Here is a 21301-nt window from a genome sequence, read left to right as displayed (position 1 = left end):
ATAGAAGATTAGACCCAGCCAGTGAGCAACAGGAACAGAAGGCAGCTCGGTAATAACACAGACAATGTCATTTCCATTTCACTCTGTCGCTAAAGAGCATTTCATCGTTACTCTCTAACCTCTTTATCCATTGTTTTTGTGTTTGTGCAACAGACTTTTGATATTTCCTCCTGAGCTAAGCAGTCTGAGATCGAGATCACGATAGAATATTCCTCTACACACAAAGTCAACAACAAGCAAAGGCTGTTAGACAGAAGAGCCATTTAAAACAATGGTTTAGATAACCGGAGGTTGAAATGAGCAGCATTGGCACTGCTCATGCGTTTCCTTGTAATGGCTCACTGGGGAGGAGTTTAGAACTCCAGTTTGATGACTATTTCATCCACATGCTGGCAAAACATGAAGGGAGGGAGATATGACTAAAGCAAAGCAAATTCAACTTGAATTGAATTTAATGACTGTTTGCTCGTGGACAACTACCTTAAATCTGATCTTATCATGATCTGATGATTGTTCAAAGGATGTGGAACTTATATTGGAATAAAAACATATTGGATGAATTAATTTACAAGGGTGTGTGTGTGTGTGTGTGTGTGTGTGTGTGTGTGTGTGTGTGTGTGTGTGTGTGTGTGTGAGAGAGAGAGAGAGAGAGAGAGAGAGAGAGAGAGAGAGAGAGAGAGAGAGAGAGAGAGAGAGAGAGAGAGAGAGAGAGAGAGAGAGAGAGAGAGAGAGAGTGTGTGTGTTTGCGGGGGCCAATGGGACTAATGGAAGTGATGTGGTGTTCCAGTGCTTACGTAGAGAGAACTCTCCCCACCTCCACTACTCTCTCCTTTAACCTGCCAGTCTAGCTGGAGAAGAGCAAGTGAGAGGCATGAGCCCCCCTCTGCCCCCTGTGCCCAGGGTTGAGGGCAGAGTAACGGCGAGTCTAAAAGGCTGCACTCTTGGACCGTGGTGTGTCCTGCCCTCGGCCGCCGCCCTCCCTGTGCTGTGGGCACCTGTGGCACTGAGCACTCCTCCACACTCGCTCAGAAGGGCTGGCCTTTGACTCGGAGAAGTTGGAAATGTCCAGTCAAACCTATGGAGGCTCTGTAGACTGATCTCTCCTTTTCATCTCATTTGGCAATGATAACCTTCTGCACTAATTGCTCTGAAGTGTTATATCTTTCTATTTTCACCCCTTTCCACACTAAAAGACACCAGGAGAGTTACACTCTGGGCTTAATGGCTCTTTTCCCCCCATCCATTCTGTGCGTTGCCTCCTTCACCAGCTCTCTATTCCCCTCTGGCACTGTAATGCCCACACAGCAAAGCCCAGGCCTGATGTGATGTGTGTGCGGGAAGGACAATGTCATTTTTTATGCCCACTTACCTCTCCCTACTCCCTGGTGATGTTTAAATCTCCTGTGCAGCACAGGTCACTTAATTGCCTTTTTGACCCTGCTTATTCAAGTGTCAGCTGCAAGATCAAGAATTAGCAGAGGTGGAGGTGCTCTTTGTTGAAGCCTGACAATATGGAAAGCTGTGTTTCACTTCACATTTGGTTTGTTTAGTTATAACAGTAGTAATATTATTATTATTATTATTATTATTATTATCATTATTATTAATCATCATCATCATCATCATCATCATCATCATCATAATGATCACCATAACAATAATAATAATATTAGTATTATAATTATTATTATTACTATTATTATTAATATTGTGGTGGTGGTGGTTTGTTGTTTGTTGTTGTTATCATTATCATTATCATTATCATCATCTTTCTTTTAGATCAGGTTCTCCATAAATGGGAAATAGTTATGTCAGTTGCACAGTTAGAACAGGCTCAATAGGACAGTGGGCTAGGAATGGAGAGAGGAGAGGTAGACTGCTTTCTGACAATTACTCCAGCAAATAACACATGTGCAGGTAACCCATGGAGGACAGACATGTGACAAGTTTTGCATAATATGACATTTGCATATATGATATATAGAACTATATGATTTGACTATAAAAGTTACAGCCATTGTGGTGCTCTTTGCATGTTGAATATTAAGTCACATGACTTTCCTCCTTCAGGAGTCAAGAGCCCACAGACGGATGCATACTAAGTGCATCTACAGCACCAGGGCAGAATTACTGTCCTCTCCTTGGACGGCTGCGGGAGCTTGGGCCACCAGTGCGTGGTTCACCAGCTCAACAGCCGTCAAAGGATCAAGTCAACAAAGGGCTCTAAAAATACTTTGCCAATCCTTTGGATTACTACACTAAGCAAGTGAAATGCACAGGCGTTAAGTCTGGGATGAGAGTGGCTGGGAATGGGTGGATGGGATGGGACCCCACCTGATCTCTTTTACACACTTAAGTTAGCACTGGCCTGCCGGCCTAGTGGGAGCAAGTAGAATGTTTGGTATTTACTTCCATCTAATGCCACTGTGAGTGTGAGATGAGCATCAGGGGGGGAAAACCCTCAAAGAATATGTTTCATTGCTCTGAGCTGCCCTACTTTCCAGAGATGTTCCCTATCAGTTTGGGTTGAGTATGAGGAAACATGAATGGATGGGCTACATTTGAGCGGATAGCCGCATCCTTTAATGACTAACACTCCGTCTGGTCTTATTCTTTAGGCTGAATGACTTGCAGAAAAGAACAGCCCTTTAGTAATGTGATGCTCCCATTTTGAAGTTTGGTCTATTTGTGGTAGAGAGATGGCTGGCATGGAAGTGCATCGTGTTTCACATCATTCTCAGTGGTATGATGACTGCAAACAGACCCGTGAAAAGGAAGTGGAACATCCTCTGTGGGGTGACAATAATCCCTGGGGAGGAATCCAACCTATGGCAGGTGAATGGAACTTACTTGCTGTGGGAAATACAAAAATAAAAGTGTTAGTTTTCATTATTGTTTCTTTGCACCCTTCGTATCATCCATTCATACAGTACATTGACTTACTGTACGTGGCCAAAGGTGGTAGAGTAGTAATGGGTAGACTGGCATCCAACATGTGTGTGTGAGAGCAGTGAAATGGGAACTCAGTAGCACCTTCTGTTAGAGAGTGGAGAGATTCTCGGGTCAGAGACCAAAGTCTCAGTCCCAGTGAGAGCTCTTCCATTTTTTCAGCATAGTGTTTGCTTCGGATCTGGATGTCCCTGATTCATTTCGGTCCATTTGAGATCTAAATTACCTTGAGTTCTCAACTTATGCAACACTTTCCCCTCTGCTGCAAATTACACAAGCTTCTGAGACCAGTTGCGATTGGTTAGGGAAACAGTTGGCAGGCAAACTAATCCAACACAACTCTGGCTGAAAGAAGAAAACAATCAGATATCAAGCGATCTGTTTCAGTTCTGATAGCACTGGGGAGATTACACAATGCCTTCTCCAAAAATATATGATGCTACGCTATTGTTATTCTTATATGAAATCCAGGCAGAATGCTTACGTTATGGCATGTGACAAAGGTAGTACAGTATGTGTGTTAGAATGAAATAAATGGAGAAATAAATAAACCTGTGCAGTTTTCTTCATGGTTCATGCCAAACATTTCTTGGGTGACAGATTTATATGATAGGTATCAATATGCATAAGTCTGTAGGCAAGACAATATTTCTAATGCTTTCGATTAATTTTGTTTTGGGATTCAATTTACAGTAATGATTAATCATGCTCAGCCAAAGCCAAACCAATCTTCACCTTATTACAAATGGTGAGGGGAAAAAAAGATCTGTATTGAATTATTGAATTTCACTCACACACACACACACACACACACACACACACACACACACACACACACACACACACACACACACACTCATATACTCAACGCACATGCAATGCAGCAGAGAGAGAGAGAGAGAGAGAGAGAGAGAGAGAGAGAGAGAGAGAGAGAGAGGGAGGCATATCCTTTGGCCTTCTAGGCTTGGACTCATCTGGCCCCATGCCCACCCTCTGTCCAGTGCTGGCACTGAGCGGCTGATGTATCCATGTGCCCTCTAGACAGGGCAGCAGAGCAACATGTGGAAAATTCCCTCCAATTAATCTCTGCATGAGGAGACCAAGGGCAACAGGAGCCATCCACAGAGTCTTTGGTAACCTCTCAAAAGGGACTCTCCAACTTTTCTGTAGGTCTATAAGAGTGAGTCATCCCCATGCTCTTATGGGGCTTATTTGATCTGCAGGATAATGACAGGAGACGCTCAACCAGGAGTTTCACATTCAGAGTTATTTGACTTGACAGATGCCGCGTGTCCTCTATGGGTTTCGTTCCCATGCTTAATTAAACATGTACTCATCAAAACATTCCTAATGACTCTTATTTGGATTAAGAGAGGACATAAGCCCATGGGTTGTGAAAACGTCTGAATTAAAAAACAGAAATGGGATAAGGTGATTGGAATTAGTTTGATATTATGAGTTTTGACAGGTGAAATACTAAGTCAGTTTCTGGCTACTATATTCTGCTTTTGTGTCCATTGGAAACATAAAAATACACAAAGACACAGCTCAACATAGAGTTGATGGAGATGAAATTAGTCATGCCTGGGGTCACCATAGAGACACCGGGGGTCGCTACATAAACTGAGTAGCCTAGACTATAATATTTTTCCCTTGTAAATACCAAGCAAATTCGTCTAGAAAATTCGTCTGTACAAATGACTGATTTGAACAATTGATATTTGCCTCACGTTATACTAACTACATCTGTGCTGTTTTGGAGTTGCAGTGCATCCTTAGCCACTATGTCGCTGCCGCGGCCAAGCTGAGGTGAGCTACACTGAGCGGGGAACTGGCGGTAGGTGGCGCTAACTTGAAACCTGATTCTCCAGGTCCACGACAACTCTGTCTCAGTTTGCACCAGTCGCAAAGGAGGCAGCGGAGCTGAGCAGTTGAAGGACATCAAATGAAACAAGAGAGCTTCCAGCGGCTCCTCTTGAGTTTTGCGCGTAGTCTGTCCTCCCCTCCCGGAGACAGTGCGTTTTGAAAACATGGATGACAAATCCAATTCGTTCGCCAGCAACAAAGAGGAGAAGGCGGATGGGAATAACGTGTTTCAGAGGCAAGACTCCATACTGAAGAACAACATGGGGAGCCAGAACATGAAAGACCACGGTAACTCTGTGGGTGTAAAGGGGGATCGAGAGGAAACCATGGTCGGTTTCGATGATATAGATGCAGCAGCCAGGCAACACAGTTTCATGCAGCGGCAGTTTGGAGCCATGATGCAGCCCGGGGTGAATAAGTTCTCCCTGCGGATGTTCGGCAGTCAGAAAGCCGTGGAGAAAGAACAGGAGAGGGTTCAAACGGCTGGATACTGGATCATTCATCCCTATAGCGATTTTAGGTAAGGCGTGGAATGTCACCTTCCTCAGCCCATGCCACACTTTGGTCCGCAACACACCACTATTCCATTCTGTCATTACGCGCGTACGTGTGCGCATAGCAGATTGCAGAGACGCGCTCTCAGCCGTGACATACTACAGCTTACTACATACTACATTATATTTTGAACATCAAGGTGTTGCATTTGTCTTCGGATGAACCTGTGAGAAACGTGGCACGACGACAGAAACGTCTGTGATGCCCTTGTCAAAGATGATGGTGAATGTCATCCTGGTAAACACAGACTGTGTAAAGGAAAGCAGCAGGATCAAATTCAAACTCTACTAATATGGTACAATAAGGGTTTCTATTGTCTATTGTCTTACCTTGCCGCTAAATCAGACAGTTTATGAGCACTCGCACGTTGGTGCACATAACATGCTGGCTAGTGTGTAAAAGGCTAACGGTCTTCAATGGAAATACAAAGCTGTCAGGGTCTCTATGTTACTGAAATGTTGTCATTATCACACCATTCTGAAATAATCATCGTTGATTACAGTTATTTATAGGGCACCGGTTTGCGTCAAACCAGTATAGTGGCAATCGTTAATAGCCTACAGACATAGGTATCTGTTAAGTAGTTTATAACAACCTCCATCTTCAGAGATTTAATGTGGCATACAGCGATTTGCCCATTCAATACGCAAAAGGACTTGGAATACAATGGGGATGTATCCGTAAAAAATGAAACATCGATACAAAAGCCTGTTTTATTGTCAAAAATATCAGTTCAATCAATCACGTATCTCGAATTTATGACATATTTTATTCCATCAATACATCAAAGTGATTAAAGTATGTAGGGGTCAATAGCACTGCGCCATCATATTTTGATATTTCATTGCAGTTCTCGGTCAGTTGTAAAACCTGCACTGTCCACACCTTACTGACACATAGCAAAGATCATCTCAGCGCGCAATCGTCATTTCTTGGGGTTGTATGTGGTCTTTCTATGCTTATTTGTTCTGGAATAGAAGACGTATCATTCACGTGTGATTATTACTATGGACTAGCTTGCTATAAACAAGGCATGGCCTAGATGTAGGCTACTACATTTTCCCTTCTTATCTGATAACCTTTGCATGTGAGTAAATGATACATGTTGTAAGAGGGACTAATAATTGCGATAAATAATTAAACGGAATGTTCAAATGAGAATGTTTACTTGAAGCCGGGTTGAACGGACCGTGACCATGCGTTCCTGTAGTGCATTGGTCGAGGGGACGGCACGTCTCACGTGCACGTTTTCCCTGGCAACAACTTCTTAAAGAATCTATGAAGTGTTTCGTGCTCGTTCGGGGCCGGCAGCTCAGGCATGCGCCAAAAACTAACAATTTTCTCCCGTTCGATCCTCCTCGCGGCTGTTGCTCTTCCTCGTCGCTGTCCAGGGTGCTGAAACGGAGGCTAATAGAGGGCAAAGTGGATACATACGCTTCATTTTGTACGACTATGGCGTTCTAATGCAATACTTCACGCCACGTCTCATTAGGATGAAAAAGGGACTCATTATACTTTTTCCAAATGTTAAAGCTATGCCAGGATGCCTCCCTTAACATGATGGCAGAAAGGGAGAATCACAATGATAGAAAATAGGAACAGTGCTAGTAAAGTCAACAGGACAGGACAGAACCTGCAACAGCAGTCACTGCCATATTTTCAGTAATATTCATGACATCACTCATGAGATCCTCATATTTGGACGCTCAGCTATGGCAGTGTTTAGAGGCCTGTGCCATCAGGGCCTGGAGAGGATTAGGGGTGTGACATGACACTCAATAAGCTTACTGTGTTCAGGAGCACAGTGATGTAACGTGACTGTCCTTTGCAGACAGTGCACAAAGGGCATGTGTGAGACCAGTGTTTCTTGTGGAATGCATGTTATTTATCAGATGTGTCATGGTTATCCAAACAATCTGCACACACTGGTGTTTGGGCCATTGGAAGATAAATGAACAGTTCTCACCTGCAGATGTCTCAGGAACATTTGAATTGCTTCATCAACCTTAATTTAGGAATTCTCAAGTCACATCCTCCTTTCAGTCCGATAGCCTCTTAACCCAGATCACAGTTTCACTAATTCATAAGTGTTCCATGTTTCTCCTGTGATGATAGAGTGGGCTGCACACAGCTCAGAGAGAACATTAAAGACACAAAGTCAAAGAACCCCTCCCTTAAGGCCAACGCTTGGGTCCAAATGGCTATTTTAGACCCACACATTTAGTTAGATATCCTACTGGTGGCACTGGTTGGCAGGCTTTTCCATTGTGTTTTCCTCTAAGACAAAGTAATTGCACACTAGCATATTCATTTTTCTTTGCAATATTTGATACGTTCTCAGATCACATGTTTGTTTTACTCTCACACATCCAAGGGTCTAGGAGTGACATGACATGAGTAAATTAATGATGACATAAAAATGAACAACATCTCAGTGAATGACAACACCATTCATGAATTCTTTGTAGGGTTTTACAGCACTAGGAAACTCAATCCAGCCATCTCTTAATACTGAGACTGCTTAAAGATTAATGGCTGGTTAGTAATATTTATTATTTATAGATAGACGGGGTCTGGCCCCAGTCTTTTCGGGGGGAGCTTTTGTCCTTGTGCTGAAAGTCTGCCCTCTGTCTCTTTCATCAAGCCATCAACGCTAGGACATACTGTCATCTGGTGCTATGCTTTCGCCACTTGCAGTCTTCATCAGAATGCTTTCGCTGCGTAGCTAATTTATCGCCAAAAACAGTAGGTGCCCGTGGAGGACCTGTCCGAGTGGGCCCTGATGGTGTCTTTACTCAGGGTCGCTGGGATATCTCCCAGGTGGATTTCCGGTGATTTAAGGGGAATCTAGGTGTCACGGTGACACGCATTCATTGTTTAACTGATATGCCTGTTCAGAATTATTAGCTGATTAATTAATCACAGTCGTCATAGAAAATCTGATTTGAATGGGAGAGCACACTCCTCCACACACATCAAAGCTCCCTCTGATTTCTAAACCAAGATTAAAGGCTATTTTTAGAGCCAGCAACTTTAGCATGCATTATTTATACTTTTTGGTCTAGCTGTGTTTTTTCCCTCTTGCAGTTCCGATATGTGTCCCAAGTCTAATGAAGCTTTGTTTTTGACTTGCAACTCAAAATTGATGCCCTCTGGTTCTCTTTATTTAGCGACACTGATATTGCAGAACTATGCCCCTAAAGTCAACATTGTGCACTGGCTGCAAAATAATGAAAACCTGCTGTCTTGATACCAAAATAACTCTCCAACCTTTAGTGCATAGCTTTTAGCATGTCTAATAGTTACAGATTAGCCCATGTTTATCCTGGGGATCGATGCAGATTATTCAGATGTAATGCCAGTGTTTTCTGGCAAAATGTCCAGAATTTGTATAGCCTGCCCTGACCTCTGAGTGTGGGGTCAGAGCCACACGGTGCTCTTCTTGTTTGGCTCTGAGATGAAGGACTGGATCACGTGTATACTGTCTGGCCTTTGATGATGGCGTACGGGCGGCAGGACAGTGGAGCAGTCAAAGGAGACCTGCTCTGTGCGCGGCTGCAGCGTGATGCGGCAGGATGTGTTAAATGATGAGTCTGTGATTGACGGTACATAGTCCCTCAGGGCAGACATTATAGGCAGGCAGTGCGCTTGTCAGCTGTAACAGCAGCCCAGTAAAAAAACAGCAACACCACGAGGGGCTCCATTGTTTGTGTGTATTCTTTTGAACAGTCTATCTATTTATTCAATAATTGATCCCTTGGTTCTGGTTTACAATGCTGCTTTAGCCAGGGGCCACTTTTTCCCTTCTGATTGAGTGCACTACTCAATGTGATTTGCATGATATAATACAGCCATGAATCAGACTGGACTACTGCCCCCTTTGCTGCCGTCCCAGAAGCTTCACCTGGATGGTGAGGTGTTGAATGGGGTGGTGAAGGGTTAAATGTACATCCATGTTGGATATTATTAAGCGGGGAGATGACCATTTAGTTGGAGTGGAGACAATTATCAGACACATGATCTGCAGATATTTATAAAGCAAGGCCTATGGCTTCATTTATTTAAGCAGCTCCATTACAGCCGAGTGGCTCTGCTGCTGCTAGGCCCCAGCCAGGGTTTTAGTGGGAGATAGGATTCTTGAAAGCATCTATTTTAGTTCATGGATGTGCATCGTTATCAGTGGCTGGGACATTTCGTCAAGACAACCCCCTCTCTCCCCTCTCTCACTTTCTCTCTGTCTCACACTCACACACTCTCTCTCACACACACACACACACACACACACACACACAGACACGTACGCACATCTATGGAGAGACAGACACATTGCTGTGTGTATACACCATGAGAGAGGAATGCTACATTCATACTGCTCTCTGATGAGCGTGTCCAATCTCAACCTCGCATTCACCCTTAAAGGGCCGGTCTGGTTTAGGAGGACCTGCGAGAAGTTCCTTCTCTCTCCCTGTCTCTCGTTCAGGCATGCTGATTCACTCCTATTCAATGTCCCAAGAGCCAGATGTCAGGCTCTGTAACATTACCAGGGATTTGCAAAACTGTATTTGCATTTCATTTCACAGTAACGTTTAGTTACGCATGCCTGTGAGATCTCTATTTAAATTGTGGTGTTTGCGCTCATATTATTGTGAGAGATGATGCTTCAGATCTATACTGAGACTGTGCAAATGGAAGGAGACATTTCTATTTTTCACTGACAATCAAACAGGCTACAGATCATACATGGATGATATCTGCGTCAGTATTATTTTAACATGAAATGAGATACAAAATGTAATATTCTGTTTCATCATTTTGAAGAGTAAACTGTTAACATATGCTTGGTAAAGTAGGGGGTCTGAATTATCACCCATCAGTGTTGTCTGACATTTCAGCAAAAGCAAATAGCAAACCCTTGGTGAAAGAGTTCAGTTTGTGGCAAATTTAATGTCAAATGGAGGCGATTAGCATTAGCTCACAAAAAGGCTTTTAATACGATAATGTATTTCAACTCTCAACACACAACAGCAAGTCTATTCTTTATCTCTGTTGAGGAGCAAAGACGGGTGCATTGTACATGCAGTGGCTTCAGATATTGCCTGTTTGAGATTAGGTTTTTCTGAATGGAAGTAATAACATGCTATTTGAAAGGTAAAGAGGATCTTTTCACAAAATTGCATTGAAACATATGAATATAGCAAACACAAATCGGTGCTATCGTTAAAAAGCTATAACCATTATCACCAGAACATTATCTGGAACCAGTTTACTGTAGGACTCATAAACATGATCTCTTTTCGGTCTCTTCCTTAACATACAAGTATGGCATAGTAATGTGAACATGTAGGACAGACTATGTGGTCTTTCTTAAGTGTCTATACTGTATATATATATATATATATATATATATATATATATATATATACAGTATATATATATATATATATATATATGCCTTGGCATATCTGACATGTGGCACAGGTGTGCAAGATTTACTGCACAGGCTGTTCCAGGTGGCTTAAGAACGCTCCATCATATCTGCTTTGCCATAGGGTACGGACACTCCAGTGGTGTGGCACCAACTCAATCTGCTGTAGTCAGGGAGCGCATATTAGCACCATTCATGACCTTTCCCATTGTTCACGGACAAGAGCACACACTTCCCATCTAGAAACATATCTACAGAGAGATTGCAGGAGAGTGGCTTCCTGACCTTAGAGGAGACCACTCTCTTACAATGCAGTCCTACACGGCTGCCTGTGAGACTGATTAAGGCCTTTTATTCTGATTGAGGTACTGTATGATGAATGCTGCCTTATTATGTGTTACAGACTCACTGCCGCTTTGCTTGAGAGTATGTGTGAGCGCTATGCAAGCTATTCTAGTTCTGTTCTGTTGTTAAAGTGCTACTGAGCACTTCCGTTGAATGATAGCTGCAATAGTGCTGTGTAACACAGCGGTTTATTGAACATTTTTGCTACAAACTCTGTTTCCTGTTTTGTCAGGTTCTACTGGGACTTAATAATGCTCATCATGATGATGGGAAATCTAATCATCATTCCTGTTGGAATAACATTCTTTTCCGAAGAGACCTCCACCACCTGGCTAATATTCAATGTGGCCTCGGACACCATATTCATGGTGGACCTGGTCATGAACTTCCGGACGGGGATTGTCAACGAGGAGAGCTCCGAGATCATCCTAGACCCCAAGGTCATCAAGATGAACTACCTGAAGAGCTGGTTTGTGGTCGACTTCCTCTCCTCCATCCCGGTGGATTATATCTTTCTAATAGTGGAGAAAGGCTTTGACTCAGAGGTGTACAAGACTGCCCGTGCACTGCGCATTGTGAGGTTTACAAAAATCCTCAGTCTCCTCCGCCTGTTGAGACTGTCTCGACTCATCCGATACATTCATCAGTGGGAGGAGGTGAGTGCTGGGTATGAGTGTGGTGTGGTGTGTGTGTGTGTGTGTGTGCGTGTGTGTGTGTGTGTGTGTGGGTGCATGTATGAGTGTCGGCCAGTCGAGGGCTGAATCACATGGTTTGCATCACCTGTAAAGGCCGAGAAGGCGCCGGATGGGTCAGAAGCAGCACTTCTTCTCCTGTCTGTTCGGCTCAAGTTCTAGTACTGAGTGGAGCTGCAGTGAAGAGGGCAGCACTCCTCAGCCGAGCTGCAGCCTAGATGTAGCCATCTTAGGCAGAGGAGAGCTGCCCCTTTCCCTTCACTCCAACACTCATTTATCATTCAGACAATTGTAAGTGTATCACATGTAAGTGTATCGAGTGTATTAGTAATTAGGCACTTGTGCTGGTATAGAGAAGGACATTGTCGAGGCCTGGCTGAATGCTGTTGTAAACAGGGCAGGGATCTTGATATATAGCAGCCCATGGAGCGGCTGGCGTCTGGGTATCTGGTGCAGTTGCTGTGGCGGGCGGGCGGGCGGGCGAGCTCATTAGGAAGTGTGCATTACACTGGCAGCAGCCCAACTGAAACACGGTACGGTGCTGGAGCGCTGCCGTGAAGGGGGGAACGTGGACCTCACAACTGACCTTAATTAGGAAACAGCTCACGCTCGGCTTTTTCAACGGCGCCAGCAAGAAGTTCTTGGAGCCAAACTTGTGTATCCCGCTCCAAAAAGGATGGCAATGACGCAGGTATGCCTGAACAAAAGAGCCGAACGCGGCTGCCTGTTTGTGTGAGAAATGCTTTCTGGACAGGCGTCGCCCATCGTACTCAGTGAGGTCCAGATAGCGGTCAACCTTGCGTGGCCCGCTGGATCTCCATGACAGGCCCCTGCTCTCTTTATCGCCCTATAGGGCCCTTCTCTGATAACACATTTTCTCCTTCACAATTAGAACTTGAATTACCATGACACCATCTTTTTGTGCTCCCGCTAGAGAGGGACTAGCAGCCTCTCCCCTCCCCTCCCCTCCTCTCCCCTCCCTGCCCCCAGCAATCACCCTGCCCCCCGCCCTGTCCCAATGTTTTGATTGTTTAACCGGAGTCCTATTCCCTTGAATGGGTGTGCTGGCACATACTGTGCTGTTATCGAGCTGTTGCCAGGGTTGACAACCTCAGGATAGCACAACATGGAGGCTTATCGCAGGATGAGCTTGTGTGCTCAGTACACATTATAGCTCACTGCCAGAGAATGGACAGAGCTCCACCAATGTGTATGTGTATGTGTATGTGTGTGTGTGTGTGTGTGTGTCCCAATGTATGCCTGTGTGTGTATGTGCATGCACACGTGTTTGTATGTGTGTAGGTGAGTGTATGTGTATGTACAGTATGTATGTGTGTGCTTGTGCATGTGTTTTCTCCAAATGGCCCCAATCTGCTCTGAACAGCTGCGTTTAAAGTAGGAGTTTTCTGCCATGTTCATGTACTGTCCACAATCCAGATCAGCAGCACATCCATGTGTGCTTGTTTGCAAACCCAACCACCGTTGAGAAACAGTGCGAGGAAGCTGAAGCTCAGAGTGTTGATGCTGCAGGGAGTGATAAATCACACACACACTCTCTCTCTCCTCTCCTCGCTTATCTTCAAGCTAAAACACTGGGTGGAATTGGATCTATCGATAGGCTTTGAGGAGGCTGTTGTAAAGGAACACAAGAGCCTGGACTACAAAGTAGATGAATACATAGCTAGATGAAATGAAATTACACTTGTGAAATGATGAACCATATTTCTACAGGGAAATAATGCCATAACCTGAAGGAGTGTGTTAGTAAAGGTGATGAAGTGAAATGCTGTGGTATTTGTCCATAGAGGTGCAAGGGCAAGAATTACTGTACAGAGAAAGGATATCAAAACAGCTTGTGCAGAATGTAGCCTGTAACTGTCTGTGTGAATGTGATTTAGTGTAGGGGCAGAGAGGTAGTGTCGTGTCCAATAGGCAATATCATTTTGTTCACAAGCTATTTCAATTGTTGAAGGAGCCCTGTCTCCTCAGGAGATAGGACTGGCTTGAGACAGGTAGCACAGAGGGCCTGGACCCACAGAAGTCCAGCACCATCTCTTTAGACTGGGAGGTGTTCAGCTGGAGATCATTAGACCTGTGTCCTCTACCAGGGTCCAGTACTCCCCTGCTGTCCTTCTCCAACACACCCGTTGCGTCATGTTGTGGTCAGAGGAGCTGTGTGTGTGGCATGTTGTAGAGGGTGAACGGACAGGGGAGAGCACAGTCCCCTGTGGTGCCCAGTGCTGCTGACCACAGTCTCAGAGGAGCCGTCTGACAAACTGCACCTGACTGCAGCGCTGCAGAGAAGAGGCGGCGTGTATGCCTCAACGCTGCTGGTCAGTCGTGTCCATCTGAATGAGGACGACCTCTGCAGCCGGCATCATCTCTTTTTACTTTCAGCCATCATGTGAGATTATTATGGATTAAATGGATCCAACAGTCTATTTACAGAGACAACAGCCGTGGTAATGGGCACGAGGCTCTGGAATATTCCTATTACCGGATATACACTCCTGCTGGGCACACCCACTCTACAGCGAAGAGAGAGAGAGAGGGAGAGAGAGAGAGAGAGAGAGAGAGAGAGAATAAATGACTGATGGAAGAAAGATAGAAGTATTCCGTTTGTGGGATGAGACAGAGCTAAGCCTTCGTCTTTATCCCCTGCCATCCATTAGGGGAAACTAAAAAGAATGAACATCATGTTGACTTCAACTGTCGATGCTTCTGACTACTAATGTTATACAATCTGTTGTATATGTGTTCATATACAGATTTGTCTATAGCCCCGCCCCCCTGCCCCCATTTCTTTCATTGTAGATGGACAGATTTGGAATTGCTCTTAACTGCTTATCTCCAATGACTTTTTGATTGAGATCAGTGCCAACAGCCACATAAACTTGATGGAAGGACAGACAGGAAGAGTGATGAGGAAGCAGATGGAGAGTGCTCACTTATCTGGATTTGGAGACAGAGAGAGAGAGAGAGAGAAAAAAAAAAAAAGAAAAACTAGCATTCACATGAACAGATGCGGTGGATGCTGGGAAACGCATCCCCATGGTGACGGCGGACACATCTGTCTCATCACACCGGCTCTTTTGGCGCACATTAGCGGCGCTCGGCGTGAGGTGGCCAGGTTAGGTCCAGCCGGTGCCCTGAACACACACACAGCTGCTCCCCCGCCGTGCAGGTGACAGCTCAGCGCGGTCGTTATTCCAGGCCACGGCCGGCGCATCCCCCGACACGGAGCCACTCGCTGTGTCCTAACAGGCCCTGTTTACCTTGCTGCGTCTCCTGGAGTTGGGGGAAAGGTTAGGTGAGGCGGTGTGGTGCGCAGATCCCTGGAGCCTCTTAGCAGCGCTGCCTCTTTAAGAGCCTCTTCACCTGACAGGCAGGCGGAATGAGCCGTCACTAGGCGGAGTAAATTGATCTGAAAAGGGAAAATTCGAGCCAACTGACCTATGTATCAAGTTGGTTGACTGAACAGGGGCATGGGCTAGGGGCTGGAGCAGTATTTAACGCCACTGAAGTATGCAAGCAGATCTGTGCTGAGGTCAGCCATTAGACCTAATTTCACCCAGCTTTTCCAGGACACTGTTGATGTTGGGGACATTTTCTAGGGCTCAGCTAAGGACTGACCTCTCAGTAAAAAGACCTCACATCAATCTCTTTCTCTCTTGCACTCTCTCTCTCTTTCTCTCCCTCTCCCTCTCTCTCTCTCTTTCTCTCCCTCTCTCTCTCTCTCTCTCTCTGCCATTGCCTCCAACCTTTTGTTTCTCCAACTAAACTCTTGCAAAAAATATTCAGAACTTTAGACTCATGCAATGTTTTTTGTACAGGCAAGATTTTTCCAGTTTATCTAGAACACGATGGAACAAAGAAGCATTATCGGTCTGAGGAAGAGAGTTGGAATGAGGACACTTGGCTCGTGCGTTGTTTAGGGACCGGAGGCATAAGGTCCTGACAGGTGAAGGTGTGTAAGTCCATAGCGTGTTAGCTGCCTCAGCAACTCTGCCAGCTAGCGTCAGGGCTTAGAGCCTTAGTGCATGTCTGGCAGCAGTGGCACGCGCACTGAGGGGTGAGGGTTTTAAGAAGTGACAGGTCCAGACCTCTAAGCTGTTGGCCTGTGACAGGGAACCTGTGCCACCCGGTGAGTCACATTGGCCAGATATACTGATGGCCCGCACAGCACACTGTGAATCACCCGGCCTGTTTTCCTGCCCTGTCAGCCACTTTACTTTGCAGTAAATGTCTCGGGCGTCCAATAAAAATTAGGCGGACTGAGAGCTCGATGGACGCCGTGTTACAGTTTGGGTTTGGAGCGTTTCTGTGCTCTTTTGAGCCCCGTAACAGTCCCAATGTGATTTAATAACCAGCAGAGGTGATGGGGGCACATTTGTCATGTTGTTGCTGCAAGCTGTGCTGAAAGGTGCTGTGCTCCTCATTAGGCCTGTGTTGGCCGCCGACACCCGCACTGTGAATGAATCTCCTTAGTGGAGTGCAAACAGCTGTCAGGACCGCACTGTTTAACAGGGTCTCTTTGTCTCGTCCACAACGCAGAGAAGAATAGCGCCCCAGACAGAAATGGAGCATCGACTCAAATAAAGAAGGAGCCAACAGGATGAGAGAAAAAAATGTGGGTGGCACCACTTCACGGCAGGCAGAACAAGAGAGACAGAGATGGAGAGAGGGAGTGAGAGAGAGAGAGAGGAAGAGAGGCGAACGTGAGCGAGCACGCAGGGGCGAGCGTAATTGGCTGCGAGATTGCCAGCAGTGCGCTGGCGGCTGCAGACACAAGCCTCTTGAGCCCGAACAGATCCGCCCCCTCCGTCCTCATCATTGCGTGTGAAAGCCGCTGTCTTCAGGAGCCGCAAATCCTGCTCACGCGGCGCCTGTATGTGACTGGGCGGCCTGCGTCTGCCTCCTCGCATACTGTAAGAGGGAACAATCAGCCCTCGCTGGGCAAGCCGAAGGAATCCCCAGCCACAGCCACAGCCACAGCCAGGCCATGTGCTATAGGGAGTTATTATTAGCCCATCCCAGACGCGCTCGCTACATTTCAGATGGAGGGCGCACAGTTGCGCAGACCATGCCTTAGTCATCCATATTAAATCTGTTTTTGATCCTGACGTGCGTACGTACGCCAGAGTGTGCATTCATAATTGTAATTGGATGCCGTCGAACAGAGGTGTTGGCACCCGCTTGACGGTGAACACGTGTGTCATGATAGATAAATGTTTCCACCGACCCTTTTTTTTAATGCTTTTTTGAAGCCATTTTTCAAAGGTTAATTAGATTTCACAAACTGCTCACTTTCTCTGGCGATGCTAATGCAATTTTACTGCAGTTCCTCTCAATTAACAATTCATCTCCCCAAAAGTGCTCCATGTGCTCTCGGCCGGCGCCATCACCCAGCTATCTCCTGCTGGCAGAAACAAACAAGCGCTTGACGCTCTTCCAAACGCCGCATCCGCCGGGGCTCAAGACGGCTTGTGGGAGAGCCTGGAGAAATGTAAATCTCCTCATGCCCAGCAGATAAATAAAGAAAACATATGGCTTCCAGGGCTGAGAATTGGTTGGCACTTTGCATCCATCCAACCACTCCAAGACTTTTTCAAGTCATCAACGCTGAGTGCCTTAGCCACACAATCAGATTCATTGTAATAGCGTATTGCTCATGATTACAGGTAGGCTGCATAGAGAGTCGGTGAGTGCAGGTATATGCATGGCCGCCATGCAGTCCAACCAAAATGACAGCGGTTCAGGAGCATAAAAGCAACCAATTTCCTTACAAACTTTGGAATGTAGTGCACATATTTTGAATCAAATGAATTTAATAATTATTATTATGATTATTATTATTATTGTATTCATGTGTGTTGGTGAGTGAGAAAGAGAGAATGAGAAATGAGCGGAGGCTGGAAGAGCTGATGCCGTGCTCATTATCTCTCCCCCTCTAAAGAGAAGCCAAAGATATGTTCACTGGAGGTTCCTTTGAGGAGATACTGCTATTCTAGATCCAATTACTGGGAGTACATCCTCTGCAGCTCGCTGCGTGGTGCTGTGCCAAGGGGAATCGGACTTGGACACTTCCATTTTTGGAACGGAAGCTATTTTTGCACCCTACTCCTGCTTTTCCCACCCCGGGATAATGTAGCTGTAGTATGGGATCTCGCGGCGCTCCAGGCTTTCCCGTCTGGGATTTTAGCCTGAGCAGGTTTGGGTGCTTCTGAAACACCCGCCTTCTTGTAATATCTAATCGCGGTAGGCACACAGCCCAAGCACAGAGTGCTCACAAATGCTGAGTCATACCAGCTGAGCCAGTAACACCTGCTCCTCCATACCAGACTGTTCTCCCAGTGGAATGCACTGTTCCGAGTGCAGGGATTCACACAGCCATTGTTAAAGGTCTTCTTTTTATGAATGCATCCTTTTGCAGATGCCGAGTAGCATACACACACGTATGTGTAGCTTCCCTTCAGACATGGCCTTGCAGGGAATACCTCCACCTTAGTGGTAATCCTTAGGGATTACATAGTCGTCACTGCAGGCAAGCCATGTAAACAGCCAGTCAGTCTGGTGAACTCATCTATGTCATTCTGGTACTTGTTCAAATATTATTAATGAAACATGATTCATTATTTAAGGATTGGAAGGTCTGTAAGCCCCTACAGTGGTGCCATGGATATTACAGGAAAGTAACTCTTAAAAACGTAAAAATACTGTTCGATTAACAGGATTACCAATATCTGCCTGTATCAAAGAGAGAGAGAGCAAAGAAAATCCACTGACGTATTGGTCACTTGCGGTCACCCCTGAGATGGGATTGATGCTATCTGCTGGTAGGTTGGCTAATTAGCTGGGGATAGGCTATTGAGACGCGATAAGCACACAGGGGAGGGGAGGAGTCTGTGTGATTTGCAGCACATGAAGGCATTGGAAAGGTTGGATAAGGTTGTGGAGCAAGTAGTCTAGCGTTCTCCAGAACAAGGGCCAGTGAGAGCAGATTCATGCTGAAATGCATGTTTAATCGTGGCTGAGTGTTTCAGTGCTGCGGCTGCCCATATTTATGGATCTCATCATTTGAGGTGGCACTGTGACATGCTTGAGAGACAGAGATGATGCTGTAATAGATCAAGTGATTAGGCCCAATTGATGCCTCTTCCTCTTTGTAATGAAGTTAATGTGGTGATGCCGACTGGATGATGAGTTAACTGTGTACACATGCTTGGCTCTCATTTCACTCATCTACACTGCCAGCGTAGTTCTTTTGCTTATTTAATATTAAGACATTATGTCCAAATTGAGGTTTTATGCTATTATGCTTTTGACGCCATTATCCAAAGTTTAATCAGATTTCACAAACTGCTCACTTTCTCTGGTGATGCTAATGTAAGTGCACTACAGTGCCTCTGATCTCTCCAAAAGAGCTACTGATGGATATCGCTAGCGCTTTACAAAGAATAATACCCATACAGTGAATTGTGGAACTGTTGTCCGCACTAGCACTGCAGTTGCTGGGGCTTTTGCCTGTAGGACAGTGACGAGGAGCAAGGGAGCAAGTAGGGGAGAGAGAGAGAGACGAGGCGTGATCAGGAAATGACCGCAGGTGGGATCTGAACCCAAGTCCCCACGGGCACCTGGACCTGAATGTGGCAGGGGCAGTGGCCATAAAATGGTTGTAGCATTTTAGCCTTTTACCGCTAAAACTCCATGTAGCAAAAACGCTGGATGCTGTGGTGCAAGGGGCAGTGTCCCAACCTTGTCCAGGTCCAAGAGTCATGAGAGACCTGGAAGTGACGAGGTGGTTGACCACAGATAGATCTGCAGTCTTAGTGGCCTTGTGCACACAGAAGCAGCCAGTTATTCACTGCAGTCCAACAAGTTGGCCCCTCTCCCTCCTGTTATCTCTCTCAAGCCACTCCCTCTCACATAAGTACATGTCCAACTCATCCAACTTTAACCAACTGAATGGCACAAGCTTTGCCCTTGCACATTATATGCGTTTGTTTGTGTGTGTGTGTGTGTGTGTGTGTGTGTGTGTGTGTGTGTGTGTGTTTTCTGTTCTTGTCTCTGGCCATCCCATCCTGTCCACCCTGCCAAGGATAAACTCCCCAGGTGACTGGCTGAAGCAACAATAGGATTCCCTTGAGCCCTGTTAAAGAGTGAAAGGGACTTATCTGACTTTAAGTCCCGTTGTCCATTGTGAATGGGTGTCGTCCAGCCCCACTGGCCACTGTCAGATGCTTTTATAAAAGGTCAGGACTCAGGTCTGTTGGCATGCAGCCTAATGCACTTGGATTAATGAGTTCAGTGGATATGAGCCATTCTCAGTGCAACTGAACCAATCCCCAAGGCATTCTCTTCCTGTGGAAATAAAGCACACGAGTCCTACTTAGCAGACAATGTCAAGGTTTTGGCTTTTGACTGTTTCTTTTAAAGCCTCTCACAGATATCACAGACTGTTATCGGCACACCCCAAGAAATGAAAGTGACACAGGCTTTAGAGGACATACTCTTAAGGTATATCAAGACTCCATAGTTGGATGCATAGATGGGACCTCAAGTGGAAAACACTATATGAGTGCTATGTGTGTGTATGTGTGTGTGTGTGTGTGTGTGTGTGTGAGAGAGAGAGAGAGAGAGAGAGAGAGAGAGAGAGAGAGAGTGTGTGTGTGTGTGTGTGTGTGTGAGAGAGAGAAAGAGAGACAGAGACAAAGAAAGAGAGAGAGAAAAGAGAGGGGGTGTATGTGTGCATAGATGTTTTTGTCATTTCAGTATGATATAATGAGCATGCTGTGTACTAGCTAGCTAGCTAGCAGCCTGTTAAATCTTTTTGAAGTTGGTAATCGGCTAAATTTCAGTATGATCACTGAGCCTTAATAAGTCTGAGATTAAATAAAACAACGCTTCCTTGTTTCAAATCAAGCTGGTTACTGCTGTTACAGATTTGTATTCCCATATTTGTCTAATTCCCCTTGTTACTAGGACAAATTAAATGCTTTATAGGTCACTGTAAGTCAGTTCTTCATTAAAGTCAAATATTGTTATGTCGTGCCTCATGAAGATGATCCTTTATTTGGGTCTTCTTACAGTTTGGTTGGATTGGGATTTATTCTAACAATAACTATTTAGCATGCTGTTTTTCTCTTTCTGCATGCTACAGTCACAAAGACTTCAAACAGCATTCTAAGCTGCCAAGAGCTGCACCTGTTTTCATTGTAACATATTGTTTCAATCGCGGATATAAACCTTTGTCCTACACTGCATTCCCATAATCAGTAGAATGTATCCTGTCATTGAGGATGAGAAACTAGAGTGTTGGAGATGAAAGCTTCTCAGTGCTTTCTATCTCTGTCTTCTGCTGTGGCTGGATGGGAGATCTGTGTTTTGGATGTGAGTTAGTGAGTTATTTAGGAACCGATCAGGAATATGGCAACTCAGTCATGTGTGATCACTCAGCTGACACAACCAT

General features: G+C 45.3%; 1 protein-coding gene across 1 annotated transcript in view; it reads left to right on the top strand.

Moving 5' to 3' along the window:
- Positions 1–4979: 4979 nt before the first annotated feature.
- The window catches only part of LOC134101151 (potassium/sodium hyperpolarization-activated cyclic nucleotide-gated channel 1), a 55459-nt gene continuing 39137 nt past the window's right edge, over positions 4980–21301 (top strand). The window contains exons 1-2 of the mRNA XM_062554736.1: positions 4980–5335; positions 11373–11796. Of these exons, the coding sequence (XP_062410720.1) occupies positions 4980–5335; positions 11373–11796 (780 nt within the window). The remainder of the gene's footprint in view (positions 5336–11372; positions 11797–21301) is intronic.

This window comes from Sardina pilchardus, chromosome 14 (genome assembly GCF_963854185.1).
Source record: "Sardina pilchardus chromosome 14, fSarPil1.1, whole genome shotgun sequence".
In the NCBI taxonomy this organism is placed as follows: domain Eukaryota; kingdom Metazoa; phylum Chordata; class Actinopteri; order Clupeiformes; family Clupeidae; genus Sardina; species Sardina pilchardus.
This window is presented reverse-complemented; position numbering and strand designations above follow the sequence as displayed.